The sequence below is a fragment of the Varanus komodoensis genome, unplaced genomic scaffold (assembly GCF_004798865.1).
Source record: "Varanus komodoensis strain SLA01 unplaced genomic scaffold, ASM479886v1 scaffold48, whole genome shotgun sequence".
NCBI classification, from domain to species: domain Eukaryota; kingdom Metazoa; phylum Chordata; class Lepidosauria; order Squamata; family Varanidae; genus Varanus; species Varanus komodoensis.
The window spans coordinates 1,584,301-1,601,855 of NW_025336059.1; the positions used below are offsets into that span (position 1 = coordinate 1,584,301).

At 51.0% G+C, this 17,555-nt stretch overlaps 1 protein-coding gene across 3 annotated transcripts in view; it reads left to right on the plus strand.

Annotated features, from left to right (window-relative positions):
- Positions 1-11,953, plus strand: part of PERM1 (PPARGC1 and ESRR induced regulator, muscle 1) — a 21,889-nt gene extending 9,936 nt beyond the window's left edge. Inside the window, exons 2-5 of one of the 3 annotated variants that reach the window (XM_044445484.1) lie at positions 1,089-1,196; positions 3,843-5,796; positions 8,437-8,546; positions 10,725-11,953. In XM_044445484.1, coding sequence (XP_044301419.1) covers positions 3,843-5,796; positions 8,437-8,507 — 2,025 coding nt within the window. In that variant the 5' untranslated portion in view covers positions 1,089-1,196 and the 3' untranslated portion in view covers positions 8,508-8,546; positions 10,725-11,953. Of the gene's footprint in view, positions 1-1,088; positions 1,197-3,842; positions 5,797-8,399; positions 8,547-10,724 lie in introns of those variants that run through there. The other 2 variants (XM_044445482.1, XM_044445483.1) reach the window with 2 other exon arrangements.
- Positions 11,954-17,555: the final 5,602 nt, after the last annotated feature.

Here is a 17,555-nt window from a genome sequence, read left to right on the forward strand (position 1 = left end):
CACACACACACACACACACACACACACACACACCCCTAACCCAGGCAGCTGAAAGGTGAAAACGAAGGCCATCTGTGCCCGGACAGTGTGTTGAAATCCTGTGTAACTATAGCACTATTAATAGCCTCTCCCGCCCTTGTCGTTTGAGGCTTGCAGCCTACAAGCCTTGTCTGCCAGGCAGTGCAGACGCAGCTCTTTTAGCCAAAAAGTTTACCGTCACTGGGGAGGGGTCAGGAGAGCAGCAGGCCGCTGGCCAAGAGGCCCTGGGGCACGACTGCAACTTCCTGGGTCGCTGACAGCAAGCAAAAGCAGAATGCATGCAGCACAGTCCCTTGTTCTTGTTTACCTCTGCGATTCCTGGGTTGAACAAGCCAGGATTTGCTGTTACAAGCAAACCAGGCCGTTTGGACACGTTTGCTTTGTGGATAGCTGGATATAGGACGGGTGAGTAGGAAGCGGAAGGCTAGCATGTGGTTGCCTGGTGTGATGTTTATGTGCAAAATCAAGAGGCATGTACTTTGCATTCAAGGTATTAAGCTGCAAGCGGAGGAAGAAAAAGCATGTTTGTTTGCTTGTTTGTTTATTCATTCATTATATCCTTCCTTTCGGCCACAGCCTCCTGCATAGGGCAGCTAACAGCAAAATACAGGTTATAAACAACATTAAGCCTAACATAAAAACAAATACGTTAAAAAAGACAGCTAAAAATACAAGAAAAAGAAAAGGCACTCAACCAAATCCCCTGCATAACAAAATAGTTTACATGCCAAAGGCCTGCCTGGGAAATCAAACATCATTGTCTGCCAGTAGAAAGATTACAGGGGGCAGGCAGTTAACTCAGCCTCCCTTTGCCGGAAATGGCAGAGCGAGGTTTTCTAAAAGCATCCCAAATCTCCGCCCAGCACTGAAATAGGGACAGTGGTTTACCAGGTACCAGAAAAGAGAGGCTGTCTCTGGTAAACAGCGGGGCTGCATTGGTCTGTCTTGCCTTCTATTTCTGGAGAGGTCCTTGGTGTCGATAGAATTTCATGTGACAGGTTGGAGAGGGAGGGGGCTATTTCTGGCCGGTGAAAGAAGCTGCGGCAAAGTTGCGCTGCCCTTCCTCCCCGTGCCAGGGGTACCAGGCACAGCACCATGCCCCACTGGGAGAACACAGCCGCGCTGCCCCCAGCATGGCTGCCTAGGCGGACGGCAAGGTAGGCTCTGCAGCATTGCTCCCCCTTCCCGCGTTTGCTTCTGCTCCCCTCTGGTGCCTGCCTTTCCACTCTGGAATGGGACGGGGCTCTCGTCCTCCAGCAGGTCATCCAGCTCCCTGGGTAGCCCAAGTGGTCCGCGTCTCCTCCGGATGCCTCCGCTGAGGACAGAAGCCAGCCACCCATCTGCAGCAGGACGAGGCTAAGGGAGAGGGTTCTGTGAGAACAGCCAGCCTTGCTCCCACACCGCGCGGCCCAGAGAACGGCATAAGCAGGCGGACGAGGCCGTGAAGGTCACACTTGGCCACCCCCGTGGTGGGGGGTGGTATCTGGCCTCTGCCGTGCCAAGGCTTTCCGACAAAAGGGCCCTGGTGGCCGCCGCGTCCCTTTCTCAGATTTTGCGCGCAGAGGCAGATTTCTGCCACCCGAGAGCGTAGATTCGGATCCGTCTTTGTCACCAGAGGGCCGAGGTGACTCGTTGACGCAGGCTTTCGCCAGCTTTCGCCGGGACACTGACAGGGCTGCTCTTGGACTGCGATAGTTTGGCCAAGGTGCTTTGAGCGCTGGTAACCCTCTTGCAACGCATGTTGTATGGGGCTGCCCTGAAGGTCCTGCAGATGCTGCGAATGCCACAGCCCCGGCAGCAAGACGCCCCCCAGCCAAAGGAAGCGCGCCCGCTGCTCCCGGGCCGGATTTAAGGTTTTGCTGCTTGTGAGGAATGGCGTAGCAACCTGGCACCTGCCTGTCTGCAAGATGTACCTCTGCAGATCCATGCAGATTATCCAGCGGTGGTGCCACATATTCCTGATGGCCTCTCCACCGTTGCTCCCGGAAGGGCATTTGGCAGGAGTTGTGGTATCTCTCTCTTCCCTCTGAACACCTATGTACTCCGAGGTGCATGGCAGGGGCACTCATCCAGCATCCACTCCACCTGGGCAGGCTCCTCCTCTTCCTCTTTGCACCCTTCTTGTTCACCTGCTTTTCGCCCTGGCCCAGGGAAACGGCGGAGGGAGGTGAGGAGGAAGCACAGCAGGTGCCCCGACTCCCCTGCTCGCCGGCTTCCTGCCTGCCAAGCAAGTCGACGGGGCCTGTGCCGCACGTAAGCATGGCTGGGCACCAGCGGGACAGCATTTCAACCTCCTTGTTCTCCCCTCTGCCCCAGACAAAGGTTGTGGTGCAGCGGTCACTGCAGACTCTCCCACAAGCATGATGAAAAAGAGGAAGAAGAGGAGCAGGAGGGGGAGGAGAGGAGCTGGTTCCTCTGGGGGTGTGAAGGCAGCAGGGAGCCCACCGAGGGGGTTTTGCTCAAGGTCCTCACAGATCGGCACTGTGGCATGTTGGGGATAATCGCAAGCCATTTCACAGATATGTGGATCCAATGTAATACTGGCATTGTTTTAAAAATCTGTTTTATGCATGTGTGCTTTAAGCATACGGTTTAAATTCTGTAGCTGTCAGCTGTTCAGGACTGTGCCACCAGTTCCCCATCAGAACAGGCAAGCCACCCTGCTCTGGGGCAAGGTGCACAGCTCGGCAGGGCCCTCCCATGCGTGCCTCCGTAGGACAGAATGATAGCCATATCCCTTTCTAGGGGAAAACAAAGGCATTCGCTTGGAGGATAATCCTGGGGGTGGGGGGGGGGAGGGATGAACTGGCGCCCTTCCTCTGGTTTCCTTGGTCACTGGGTGTGTGGCACCCCTTTCACTGTGCTGATCCAGCCCCAGGGTCTGTTTCCTAGTCACACTAGCATGTGACAGAATATGGAACAGGAAATGCCGGGAAGCACTGTTTCAGTCAGAAGCCTACCGACAAATCACCGTTCAGTCACAGGATTTCATTTTTAGAGTGCCGTCCATGCCTATGGCAACGTGGCCAAGTCCCAGCTGCCAAGGGGGTTACAACGAAAAACAGGCTCTGGGGAAGCTGTAAAGAAGTGCCTTGGTTGCAGGAAATAAGAATTAAGACGCACAGACAAGAACTTCTGTTGGCCCGAGGGTCATATTCCGTTTTGGGAAAGCTCCCGGGGTCGCATTCCAGGGGCTGGCACGGCCAGTGCCAATTGGGTAGGGCCAAAATACCAGCAATACCAGCATGGCATAGCTTAAAGCTCCCCCTCTCCTCTCCCTAGGAGAGGCTTTCTAACTTTTCAGAACGGGAGAAAGTGCAGAAGCCCGGAAACCACAAAAGGTCAGGGGGCTGTGAGGAACTTGCCAAGTGTCCCTGGTGGGGGAAAGGCCCCAGAGAAAGGGAAGGCCATATAGATGGAGGGGGTGAATTATGGGATGTCACAACGGATGTGGGGCAGAGGAGTAGCACCTGGCATCAACCATCGCAAAGTTCTCTGTGCACCCTGCTGTGGAAGGACCAAGAATGAATAATTGGTTGGCATGGAATTACTGCAGCCTTGTAGCTGAGAAGGCTGCGTGGCAACTCCAGAAGTTTAAATCTTATTTCTGCCAGGAATTCTGTAGGCAGGCAGCCTTTGCCCAAGCCACGAGCTCAGCTGTCGCTCCTCCACAGTGCTCTTTGGCTGCTGCTTTGTGTGCAAGGCAAAACGGGCCCGTTTTTCCTAGTTTCACTCACCGTAACATGCCCTTTTTCTTTCTCTCCGTCCGTTTCTTGTGACTCCACCACTGTGCCCCTTCCCAGATGGAAAATTTTGAGTACAGCATCCAGCTGAACAACCGGGACTGGGCTGAATTCTACTTGGCCTCTGAAGAATGCAGTCTGAGCCAGCCGGCCTTGGCCACAGCTGACGAGCAGCTCCTGAGCGACCTTGAGGACGGGGAAGCCGAGGAGAACAGGCCGATCCAAACAAGGGCAGGCCCCATCCTGGCCCACGGCACGAGCGGCTGCCTCTCACATGGACACCCTCACATGGACACCCTCTTGCCCAGCAGCAGGGACAAATCCAGTGCAGGATCAGTCAGCGGACCTCCGGGTGGCGACAAGCACGGTGGGACAGCTTTCTCTCAGTCTTCTCGCGGCCAGGAAGGTCAGCTGTCCCACGGCACTCTGAGGCCACTGGGAAGCCGGTGTGGGCTGCCAGAACCTGCCACGGGCTCTGAGGCGGCATTTGCTGCCAAGGAAGGAGAACTGGAGAGAGCAGAGAAGCTCACAAGTCCTCGCTGTCTCCTAGCAGTGGTGACAGCTCCTGCCGCCCAGGAGAAGGACTCCTCAGTTCACCGCCCGGGGCAGGGGGCAGGAGAAAGCCCTGCTGGTGCGGTGCCCACGAGCCTGGATGCCGCGGTGAGGATGGACAACCCAGTGGGAGAAAAAGGAAGGGCCCCTCCCTGCCTGGGGTCCCAGCACCCCAAGGAAGACGTCTCCCAGGCTGCCTCCGCAGACTTCCGACTTCCAGCTTCCGCAGGCGGCACTGCAGGTTCCGATAAGCCAGGCGTGTCAAGCGATCCAGCTGCACATCCAGCTCCTGCACGTTTCGCTTCCCCGGTTTCCATAGAGCCTGGAGAAGCAGGGCGCTTGGAGAAGGGCACCCAGCCCCGCCAGACTGTCTTGCCAACCCAGGCCCCACCACTCCAGGAAAAGCTTCCCCTCTTTCACGGACCTCCAGGTCCAGCCACGAAGGACTTGGCACCTTCTGGCCCACCATGGGAGAAGCATGGAGAATGCTCTGCAGGGAAGGGGAGCCAGAAAGGCGAGCGTGCCACCCACCTCAGAGATGAGCAGGGAGCTGGTTGTGGCACAGGCGTAGGCCATGGCTTCGTCAAAGCAGGGGGCTCCGATGGCAGGCCGGGGAGCTCTCCCAGGGACAGCAGGGCGCAGCATTTTCCAGGAGAACGAAGGCCAACACGAGCAACTGGCTCCACACGCAACGGACTCTCAGACGCACACAGAGAACCTGCTCCATTAGCAGGAAGGGCAGAGAGGGAGGGCACTGCCGGACCTCCTCGCCCCCTTGGCACGGCTGCCCCACGTCCAGGGGAATCGCTTCCCTTGCTTCGTGCGGGCCAGAGGGCCAGTTCCTCTGCAGAGCCCACTCGCCCTCGTCCGACAGCACCAGACCCTCCGGAGAGCAGTTTCGCCACCACAACGTGGCCAGATGTGTACGAGTACTTCTTTTGCGATGACACCCAGGAGAAAGGGGGGACGCTGGGAGAGGGGATGGGGGTCTCTGCCGCTGATGAGGCGCTGCCCCAGATGGAGGGGCCTGACATGTATGAATATTTTTTCAGCGAGGTGGGTGAGGCCCAGGTGGAGGAGGGCCGTGGGGCCAGAGTGGCCACCCGGGACTGTACTGCAGTGGCACCGGGTGGCTTGGAGGACATAATGGCTGCGGCGGCTGGTGACGCCATGCACTTCTCCGTCCCAGAGGTGTATGAGCACTTCTTTGCCAGCCATGGAAAGAGAGAAAGAAACTGGAGGGCATTTTTCCTGAGCTTGCCAGCCTCAGAGGCAAAGAAGGTTGTGAGAGCGTTGAAATCCCTCCTGTGCAGAGCGGCACGCCATTCCCGATCCCAGCCCGTGGTGCACGGCGCTTTGCTGCGGAGGGGTCCCGAAGGGAGGCTGGTGCTTCTGTCTCCAGGTCCCTTGGATGAACAGCAACCGAGACCAGGAGACCTAAGAATGGCTCTTATGGAACCAGGTACCGGTTCTTTTCCTTAAGTAGGTGGGCTTCTGGTTCTAATGTGTGTTGGTCTGCGTGTGTACAAGCTTCTTGCCGGTGCTTCATTTCTAAACACGTGTGGTGGGGCTGAAACCTTTTGTGTTGTGAACACTCCTAGTAATGCCTGATGTTGGGCTGGAGTGTGCACCGTTGCTGAACTGTGGGTTGGTGTTGCAACATGGGTGATCGCATTGTCTGAACCCAGCTCAACAACAAAGCATGATGAACAACACGCAATCCAAGGCCAGCAACAAATCACGGATTCTCTTGACTGGTTCTTCTTGGTTAACAACCCATGGCGTGTTAGCGTAGTCAGCGTCAGACAACACAATAACCTACATTCCAACAACAACAAGAGAAGGCGAGAGAAAGAATCAAGAAGCCTAGCTGTATTTCTCATACATTGTTGAACCAAACAATGACCCAACAGCCTAAATTACAAAACCCTCATAGCTTGGTGGTGGCCAGTTAATCAGTTGCTCTTAACTGATGGCCTAGAACCCATCCACTCAAGAAACCCACACAGAAAACAAAGAGCTTGAAGTTCTATCACTTTCAAAAAGCTAACCCTGTTGGTCTGTTCTGTAGCAAAAACAACAAGAACCTTTAAAGAAATATGCACAGGCATAAACTTCCAAGGATTGGAGTCCGTGATAGCATAATCCACGTATTAGTCATTAAGCTGCTATAAGACTCCTTTATTTAAGTTTCACAACATGGCCTGAGGCGCAAGACCTTCACAAGTCCGATCCTATGCCTCACTACTCAGAAATAATCCCCTTTGGCTTACTCCCACGTCAAGTGTGCATGGGTTTGGATGTGCAACCTTGGACTGGTGGAGGGAGATCCAGGTCACCAAACGAAAACTGCATCCCAAAGACACTCAAAAGGAGACGAGCAAACAGAGCTCATTAAACACAGCTCCTCTTGGAGCTGAAACAAAAGGCTGACCTTTGGCTGTTTAAAAGGCATTATTGGTCCTGAACCTCAACACAGGAGAAGTGTTTGTTCAGGCCTTTGCTATTCTGCGGGAGGCAGACAGAGAAGGTGCGTGCCGCATCAGCTCATCATCGGGGTGAGTTTGACAAGAGAGGCCGGGGGTTTGTGGGTGATCCCCTGCTTTGCATGCAGAGCGGTCGTTGGCCTTTCCCAGAAGGGCTGGAAAAACTCCTGCCTAACGCCTTGGAGAGCCTCTGACACCAAATATAGAATAGCGTGTGATGTTCCTAGTATTGGTTTTATTATGTTTATATCCCACCATTTTCCTCCTTGCAAATAATTCAAGGCACCCTTATATAACCCTCATCCTTTCTATTTCATCCTCCCAACAACCCTGTGAGGTGGGTGAGGCCCAGAGGCACCCAGTGCACTTCACAGCCAAGCGGGGACTAGAAGCCGGATCCCCCAAGCCCAGTCCAGCGCTGTTCCTCCGTGCTGCACTGGCTCTGTGTTGATGGACCATGGGGCTGATCCTGTATTCTTACTGGAATGGAATGGAATAACCCACCAGAATAACCCACCAGAATAGGGGCGCTAGAAGGGGATGCTCCTCCCACACACGGCCCTGTTTTCATTGGGCCGGCTCTACCCTGAGGCAGTCGGAGGCCCTCATCTGGCAGGGAGGAAGCCGGGAGGCTGCAGGGTGCCACGGAGCTGGTCTCGAGCCCCCTTGCATACGGAGGGAAGGGCTGTCCCGTCCCCTGAGGGGTGCAGCACCGTGGCACGTCCTCCATGCTCCGTCCAAGGAAGACTGTGGCTCATATGCCAAGCAGACGCCTTGCGTGCAGAGGGTCCAGGGTTCGAGCTGCAGCTTCCCCAGGCGGAGTGGGCACGTCTTCTGCCCCTCAGCCTGTCCGCTCACCTACCAACCTGTCTCAAAAATACCGGGCTGTATGGACCAAGAGGCAGATTCCGTATCAGGCAACTTCCTCTGTCTCTGGGAAGGGCATCCTATCTACTGTACCAAGAAAACAATCAGTGTCCTTGACACTGCCTCTGGGCATGTGCCGAATGCCCTGTGGTAGAGTCATCATCAGACATTAGGTGAAGAACTAAGAAACTCTGGCGACAAAACTTCCAGGGCAGGCTCAAGACCCAGAACTTCTGTTCCCATGCTAAACGGACTCCCAGTATCTTCCTATTTAATACTGGGAAAAACAAGACGCATAAATGGCTAACACAGCTGCCACAGGTAGAAAGTGTAAATACCTGTTCCCATTTCAGGAGCAGATCGGGGTGTCGATAGGAGTGAGAGTGAGGAAAAAGCTGGAGAAACCCAAGCTTTGAAGACTCTGACTGTCTCTGGGTATTTAACAGTTTTGTGTGGATTTCCAGGTTATTACAACCTGATATGGCATCTGAAAGCCCCCTTGGTTTATCCAAATTTTATTTGAGATAGATAGGTAGAGATATAGATAGACAGATATCCCGACGCCTGTGGAAAAGAAGAGAGCAACCTTTATGATGATCAAAAGTCAAACTTGGATGAAGAGAGTCAAAGGCAAAGCTGTTTTTTTAAATGAGGTTGAGGGAGAAAGCTACTGTTTCAGTTGTCTTGGTGATGGTCTTGTTGCTTTTTCAAGGGGAAAAAACACGCTGGTCCTTCTTTCCCTCAGAAAGGCCCCTCCAGCCGGTTTTCACGCACAGGGACATGTGCCTGGGCTTCATGGCATTTGCTTCGTGGGCTGTGAAGACCTCTGACCTGCAGGCTCCGGATGCCTGGAAGATCGGTAATGTAACGCAAGGGCCCCTGTGTGGGAGAAGCAGAGCTTCCGCTGGATTTGGTGAAGGGGCAGGTTTAAGCTTGAGAGATAGCCCGGGAATGTTAACATATGGGCCCCATTCTGTAACAAAACAGAATACCTGGCACTCTCTCTCACTCTTTTTTCTTACCCTTTTCTCTGTCTCTCTTCTCTGTCTCTCTCCTCCGATATCTTTCCTTCTTTTCCTCCTTTTCCCTCTTCGACAGCTCTCCGTTTTCCCCCCAAACCAGTGGACCCTTGTAACAAAAAGGAAGATAATCTTCACTTCTACACCTAAAATGCAGTTTCCTTTTAGCACATAAAAGAATAAGAATTATCTGCCCTGGGGCCCCTTTTATTTCTGCAATTTTCACTGCCCTGGTTGAGTGTTCAGTGAGGAAAAGTCGAGTCCAGGGCAGTAACTCACACAGACACACAACGGCAGAATTCCATTGGGTCCCCATACCTTGGGAGTGTCTGACTGATGTACAAGCACCTGCTGCAAGTTGCTGCAGAATTTCTTTTGCTGGAAAACAAGCAAGCTTCAATTACCTTGTATCCCTGGGAAGGGTTGATTAATTCAGTCCTTCCTGATGAAGAAAAATGGTTGAGCCACGTGCCCTTGTGTAGCCTGATCAGAAGGAGGCAAAACCAGGCCAGCCCCTCACACTAAGATCTAGTTGCCATCCGCTACAGAAAATGTGCGCTTTGAACTCACTTTAAGCGAACTGCTAGTGCTCCATGTAAAATAAATTTGAGAATAATTAAATTCATGTTTCACGGAATACTAGCAGTTCTCCTGTTGAGGAATTACTGCTTCATTCGGTTTTCTGCCTGTCCTGCATTCCTTCTGAAGAGTCCAATTGATAGGTTGTGTTCACACACACACACACATGCGCGCGCGCGCGCCAACACAAGCAGGAAAGCCAGTGAACCTCCTCTTTCTCCGCCCGAATGCGAAAGTGGAGCAAGTGGCATCCCATTGGAGCAAGAACTGAACTGGCCTTCACCTGCCTGCCTCCATCTCTCTTTCTTTATGCTAGCAAATATTTAGAAAGTAGAATTTACTAGCAACAAAGGGATAAATCTTAAATATATTCTCCAGGTATGGGAAAAACAAACTTATTTATGTTGCTGTTTTGTGTTAAGCAGGAATTTAGGGGTATGGAAGGATATTAATGTAAACCTAACTGTACCTCTCTGGAGTCTTCGGCTGACTTCCGCCATCCATTTGTTTGTCGAAATGGCAGAGAAAGGCAAAGGAGCTTGCATTTCCTTCTTTTGAAAATATAAATGTTGGCAATACATGCAAATCTTGTGCTCCAAGGGCAAGGTAAATAAATAGCATGGCCTACACTTGCATTTTGTTGAATACAAAAGAAGAAGAGGAGGAGGAACGATTGATGAAGAAAGATGAATTGAAATAAACAGAAACAGTTGGATCACTGGGAAACTTCCCATGGCCAGCCTCAGGCTTAGATTCTTGCAAAGGTTGTAGGATTAGCTGGGCCTTAATCTGGTCCAGCAAGGCGCTTTTCATGTTTTTTAAACAAGAGTGCAGGTCCAGGATCATGTAATGCCAGATCGGCTACGCATCATCCGGTAAGTCATAATGATCAGGCGATAGGCTTGCATCCGTGGACCATGGGAGATTATATGAAGCAAAGATAAAAGAGACCACTCAGAAGTGAAACCGGCCCAAACCCCCGTGTGTCAGTACAAGGTGCAGAATTCATCTTCCTGAATACTCCAGTGTGTTGCATTGTGTTGTGTTGTGTTACTGTTCTTCATGATTGCAAAGACATGCTTGAGAATATGGGCAACATCAAGGGAAATCTCAAGTACCCTGGAAGATTTGCAGAGGCCGACAGGGAGGGAGGTTTCCACGCTTTGTCCCCACCCCATGCCTAGAGAATGCAGAATGCGATATACAGGATAGGGATAATTACTGCGTGAAGGATGCAAAAGAAGGGAGCCTCTGCAAACTGTGCAGGTTATGAAGGATGCACAGCAAACTTTTGAAAAGGAAAAGTTTAGTGTAGAATACGCATCGGCGGACTGCGCCTTCCAGGGAGACTAGACTGCCTGATTTCTTGTGGAAAGCTTCACCCCTGGCTTTTCTCGAGACATCTGCCCATGGTGTGGGGGCATCTCTTTCTTTTCCAGTGCTGCTGGCAAATTTTGGCACCTTCTCAGCCATTCGCTACTTCAGACGGCAGGTCTACATGGACAGACAGCATGAGAGCTAAGAGGATTCTACCCAAGCCCACCTGTTCCTGGCCAGTCGACGGAGATGGTTTGGAAGGAGTGCCATGGCGTCGTTTAAGGAAGAGATCCAACGTTTTGGTCGTTTGCTTCCTGGACTATAGAGCTCACTGCTATAACCTTCTACTTGGTAAAGGAGGCCAACAGGCAAGAAAGGTGATGGAGCCCTCCATGGATTTTGGTTCCAACATCATTGGGCTGTATAGGCAAGAGAAGGCATCAAGCCCGAAACGTCAATTTCTGTCTCAGTCAGAAGTATATCTTGAACTCCTGGGAGAAGCTGGTCTATAAATAAATAACCCAAGTAGCATCCAGTTGGTAGCTAGCTAGACAGCTGCACATGGGAGACGCAACAGCTAAGGGATAACTGAAAGGTATTACTTTTTTCCCAAGAAGGATGTTGAAAGGATTTAGAGGCAGGTTTCATGGATGGTAGAAAGCACCAAAAATAAAAAAAACCCTACAAAAACAGAAGTCTAGAAGGCAAGTTATTAGAAGGGTGATCCAACAGGATGACTTTAATGGCGAGAAGATGTGGGTTAGGAGGACAGAAAAAGACGTGGATATGGATGGCTTCCATGTATTTAAATGAATATTTGAAAAGAAGACCAAGGGGAAGATGGTTTATTGTACCCTATGATAGAAACAAAGAAATAAAGAGGAGGAAAACACAGAATTAAGGCAAGCAATGCCCAGAGACAAGGCCCTTCTAAAGATCATTAAAGGGCCTAGCCAGTTTCCGTAAGAATGAGGAAATGGACATATTTATATGTTATTAGCACTGGCAAACCTTTTCAGTATTAAAGTTCCTGTCCTTTTCACTGCAGTGTAGATAAAGGAAATTTGGGCAGAATAAGTAGCATTTTTGTAGACTGAACTGAACCGATGGATTTTTTTGGAAATAACAGACATGCATGATTCTTTTGTATATTTATGTATATTGAAGAGCTCTATCAAACAAGTCCGCACATCTCTAGCTAAAATGTTTGCATCAGGAAATGACCTGGTTTGCTGTGTGAGTTGGGGGCTTGTAAAGTAACAAAGCTGTCTGACAAAGAGTGGTATGTAACTTGGAAAGTTTGCGAATTCCCACCCTAATGGAGGTTGTGTCAATAAAAGATCCCTCCTCATTTGTTTTTCATATTTTTCAGCCCCAGCTGAAAAAGTTGAAGAAAGGTTGACACAGTTGACTTCAGAATTCTAACAGAAGCTTGGAACATGTTTGCATCAAATGGTTCAACTAAACCAATTAGATTTAGCGGATTGTACTTCTGAGCGTCAAAGCATTTCGCATGCACCCTCTGGCCATGATATCGACAAGGTCAGAATTATTATCCTCCATGTGGCAGCTGCTTGGAGGAACTGAAGTTGAGAGAATGTGGTCTACCTACTCTGAAGCCATGGAAGCAGAACTGAGGTTCTGCTTAGGGACTTCCAGGTTTGCAGTCGCTGAACAATGATAGTAAGATGGCAGGGGTGCCATCTTGCCCTTCATGTCAGTGGCAAAACATCTTTGGCAGCCCTGCATCTCTGCCTTGCGGTTACATGTGGTCATGACTTCCTCTTCGCCTCTGTTCTACAAAGAACAATTCATTTCTGGTCTAGTTGTTATGCTTTCAAAAGCTATGTAGCAACCGAGAGTGCAGCACATAAAGGTTTTAAAAGAAGAAAATGCAAACACACACACAGAGCAAAGATAAATACTAAGACCTGCCAAATTAAGTGAATAATTTTCATGCATTTATTTACTATACTGTTAACCACCCAATTACTGCCATTCTCTGGGCAGTACACAACAACAAAAAACACAGTCTAGATATTGCACAAATAAAAGCAGCAAAAACAAGATAAAACCAGCAGCAAATAATAAAATCATTACAACAACATACAACCATTACAACAACATACAACCAAAGCAGCAAGCCCTTCCTAGGATACTTTGGAGAATAAACAGATCTTCAGCTGGAGCCAAAAGGACTGCAATGCCAGTGCCAGGCAAGTCCCTCTGGAGAGAGAATCCCACACACAAGTTTCCACTTCCTCTTCTAGCCAGCCACCTCACTGATTTGGCAGCGGCACCTAGAAGAGGCCTCCAAAGATGAACTTATAGGTGGTTGATTGGTGGGAACCTGTGGACATTACCTGCTTGTGCACTGCACACTGATTGCGTGCGAACAGTTCTGAAAAGAACTGCAGATTCACGTCCGCTTCAGTTAGTGAGCTCCCAATCCATCTAAAGGATTTTTGTTAAAAGATTAACCAGTGCAGTGCAGGAGTGACGAGCGTCAGACTGACTATGGGGGATTCAGGTTCAGATTCCTCTCAGCCACGATACTCTCCTCATTTTTTCTCAGCCTATCCTACTTCACAGGGTTGCTGTGAAGATAAGGTAGTGTGGGGCATCCTTGCCCCCTCTTGCTCTTTGGAGGAAAGGCAAAATATACACGCACTGAGTAAGAAAATACACCTATCCCTCCAGCTGCTGAGTAACGCTTCCCTGTGGTTGTATCCATACTCTGGGAACACACTTTGCCTGCCCACATCCCGTTTTCTCGTTGTAACCAGGCCCTGGGGGTGTGATGGAAAGGAATCCAATCCATCCCGTTGCTCAGCAAACAGAACCCCAGAGCTGCCTTTCTGGAGATCTTATCATGGTGGCCTTTCGTCGGCAGGACTGCTGCTTTGCCCTGGACAGGCCAAAGTAATGAAAGCAGACAAGACAGAGTTCAGTTAGAGCCCCTGTGACCAAACCCAGATGAAATGCTGAACCTCGGAAGAGAAGTCAGGAAAGTATCAGCATCCACAGCCAGCACTGGCAGATGGAGAGCCCAGGAGTTTCTGTGGGGCGAAGTTGAAGCAGAAAAGACGTCACAGGAAGCAGCCAGCCCTGGCTTGCCTGGGAGCCCTTTGTTGAGTCAATAAAGTTTAGCCCCTTGACCTTTCAAAGAAGGGCTGATGGCTCTCCAAGTCAGCCTGAAATTTGGGGGTTAGTCTTTGTCTCTGGATCGTTCCGGGAAGGTTTGCAACATTAATCTAGCTAGCTGTGATTGCAATCAGAGCTCTGCTGAAGAGATGTGGGCCTCAGGTCCACAGGGCCAAAAAGGAAAAAAGGCACAATTTGCATCAAGAATCTGCCTTCTGCTTCTCGCAGGGAAAAGACAAGGTGTAAATACAACAACGCTAATGCCCAAATCAATTATTCCCTCACTATGCACTGACCCCAGTTGCATCCTTATCTGAGCCACCCATTCCTGGACCAAGCCCCATAAGACTAAATCCCATACGGACACTGGTGGTGGCACAGTGGTTACAGCGTCAGCACAGGGCCTTCTGCCATGAAGCTCCTTCTGTGAGTTTGGGTCTATCACTGACTTTAAGCCAAACCGACCTCATAAGGTTGTTGTGAGGATAAAATGGAGGCGGAGGATGCAAGGCAGCCTGTGATCCTTGCAGGAAAGGGGCTAGGAATGCAAATAAATACAATGTATGCCAGCTGCATATATCCCCCTGTGCTTGGCACAGCCAAGGGAGATGCGTTGGAGGAGCCGGGAAAACCTCATTCTCAGGATAAAACCCCACCGGCTCTTCTGGGTGCTCGTCTGGAGTCTGTGAAGCAGAGGCACAGTTGAGGGCAAGGGGACTACCTAGCCCAGCATTCTGTATGCTACAGTGGCCACAAGCACAGCGTTCATTCAACACCACCTTCCTGCCCATGTTCCCCAGTGGCTGCAGAACCATGGGCCACCCTGCCTTGGAATCGTGTGGAACCCCTGGGATTGTGTGGCCAGGACCCGGAGGCAGGATGGGAAGGAATCCAATCCATGGGATGCCAGAGTTGGCCAAGGCGTGCTTTCAGCCCTGGAGGCAGCCTAACACCATCAGGACTAGTAACCACTGATCACTTTATGGAGCATTAATTTGCCCAGTCTGCTTCAAAAGCTGTCCAAATGGGTGGCCACGTGGCAGTGACTCCGCAGAGGAAGGGAGGCAGTCCCTAGATGTGGTATCTTCGTCACGTATCATTTATAAACCTGCATCATGCCTCCCTCCAGTTCTTGAGTCATAATTAAAGAATGCCGTTAAGCATGCACGGCTGGAGTTGCTTGCTGTCCTGGATTAGCCAGGATAGGATCTCTGGAAAGCCTCCAGAGCAGGGGGTGGACTAGCAGGCAGGCCCGGAAAGGTTGCGGGACCTTTTCCTGCCAGTGGCCTCCCCACTTCACAAACTTCTGGAATGAAAGAGGACAGAGTTTCCTTGCAGGATGCAATATTTTGATATGCTTAACTCCTGTCAACAGATTTCCCCTGCCCTACGCCGGCTGTGACCTTGGTGAGTTTCTCCAAAACCATTCTGAAGCGAATCCTGCCAAGGCAAGCCCGGTTGGCTGGCATTTAGAGACACCAATGCCCGATATGAGCTCTCATCTGACTGCCAGAGTGAAAAAGTCAGACAGGTGCTCCTCTGCTCATCATTGTCTCGGGGGTTCAGTTCACGGGCTGTGCCACCAACGCCTGTCCACAGTGTCCCTGAAATTAAATGCTGCAGGTTTACAAGGGGCCGGCCGGCCGGCCGGCCTGCCCCTCCCTCCCTCTCCCTCTCCCTCTCCCTCTCCCTCTCCCTCTCTCTCTGTTAGTGGTAAAACTTGAAGTGCAGATGCTTATTTTGACCACTTCCATCGTCACGGCCCCAAGTTGAGCCAAGCAGGTAGACTGCTGTTGATTCACAGCGAACTAACTAGCCATCCCAAACTGCGTTCTGTTTACATGCTGGGCCTCCCTTCTAAAACCAGGAAATAAACAAACAAAAGCACAAGTCTGCACATGAGCGAAGCACCTGCTGACTTGCTTCAAAGGGGGCTTGAAGAGCATTTCAGAGGGAAGTTATGATATAATTTTCCCAAATGCGCCCATGCATTCTCGGCGCTGCCGGAGGGCCTAGAATTGCAGTACTTACACCCGAGCGCAAAACCCTGCTTGTCACAGTGCCGGTAAACAGTGTGCCACATCACATTGCCCAGCTGCCTGGCCGGGCTTTGGTTCTGCACGGAGCCCCAGAGCAGCAGCTGCTCGCAACCGTAGTCAGCCTTGCAGGCATCTCACAGTGAAACTTCCTGGCCTGGCCAAAAGCAACATGTCGGTGCTAGCTTGCGGACACTGGCAGAAACAGAGGATTCTCCCTCTCTAGCAGTCGGGATGTCTATGGCAGTCACAGGGCAATGGGCTTCCATCTCGTATCAGCCACCTGCATTTCTGTACCAAGCATGGAGGGAAAATGGCACACTCTCTCTCCTCCGTGCCCTTCCTCACTCACCTGCACGCAATTCTTTTCTCCTGTGCCAGGTGAATGCCGAATGCATGTGTGATTGCACAGAGAGATACAGGAGCTTGATCTGAGCAAGAACAATGCCGTGCTAGTAAAGTGAAGGGTGCCAGTCCTGCCTCTGAAACCCATTTCCTCCCACCCGAAAGCCAGATCGAAGAAGATAAGCTGGGAGATACGACCAGGTGTCCTGGAAGCTGAGCTCCAAGTATTAGGTTTCCCCCAGCAAGTCTGCACACCTTGCAGATTCCTCCTCGGCTGCTCTGTGGGAACCTGTTGCCTCACCTGTACAGATTAGGGCATTAAAGATGCAAAGGGAGTGAGTACTCCAAGCAGGTTTCATGCCACAGATTCAGGCCTCCGCCAGAGGCACAGCTTGCATCGGTAAGGCATTCTGATAGTCAGTATTGATCTGGAATGCTCTAACAGACCGAGAGCGAATGCCTAGGTTCCCAGGAACACCATCAAGAGGAGGCATGGCTGGGCATCTGCCCAGAGCCTGCCCTTCTGGACTTTCACCACTGCAGCCTGCAAGTGCAGGCTGCGCCTTGCTCCCACCCTGGCTCTCTGCCTATCAGAGAAGCAAGCGGTGGTCAGAACGGGAAAGAGCGAGGAGTGGCAGCAGGCGATGACGACAGTATTGAGCAGGAGGAACTCCCTGCGGGGCAGTGAGGGTGCTTCGCGAGATCAGCACGGATTTTTAATAACAGCAGCAATAAAACGACTCTCCTCCAGCCCTACATTACCTTTCTTGGTTAAGCAGGTTTGCATGTCTGCATGGAAGGATGGTGGGGTGTGATTCGTCCTTGTACGGAAAACCAGTGGCAAGGCTTAGAATGTGCCTGGGAATTCTGCCAATTAAATGGCATCTAATCAGAAGTTAGATGGCAGTTAAGTGGCAATACTAGGTTAGATGGCATGAAAGAAGCCCAGCACCACCCTGAGACATTATGAAGGGCGGGACATAAAAGCTTTAAAATTAATAAAATAAGCATGACCTAAGGCAGATTGTTAAGGTCTGTGATGGGAGTGAGGAACCTCAGGCCAAATCCAGGACTCCGGTGGTCCCCAGGGAGCTGCCCTACTTTCCTGGACAATCTCCAATGGTTGGCTGGTTTCCCAGCTTTTCTGCAGTTTCCCCCCATTGGCACCAAAAGCTTCAGACCAGATTTGCTGGGGTTTCTGTTTTGTATTTTTGAGCCCTGTCCTTTTGGTTTGACCACTTTATCTTTGGTGCTGACCTCCAGGAGAGCTTTTCAGAAATTGACCTGCCCCTCCAGTAGATATTAAATATATTGATACCCCTATCAGTTAAGATCTGTTGTACTTGGGAAGAGAGACTTTGAACACACTAGAAGAGGGAGATGAGTTCTTACTGGATCACACTGTATGATCCACACTGGAGCCAGGGT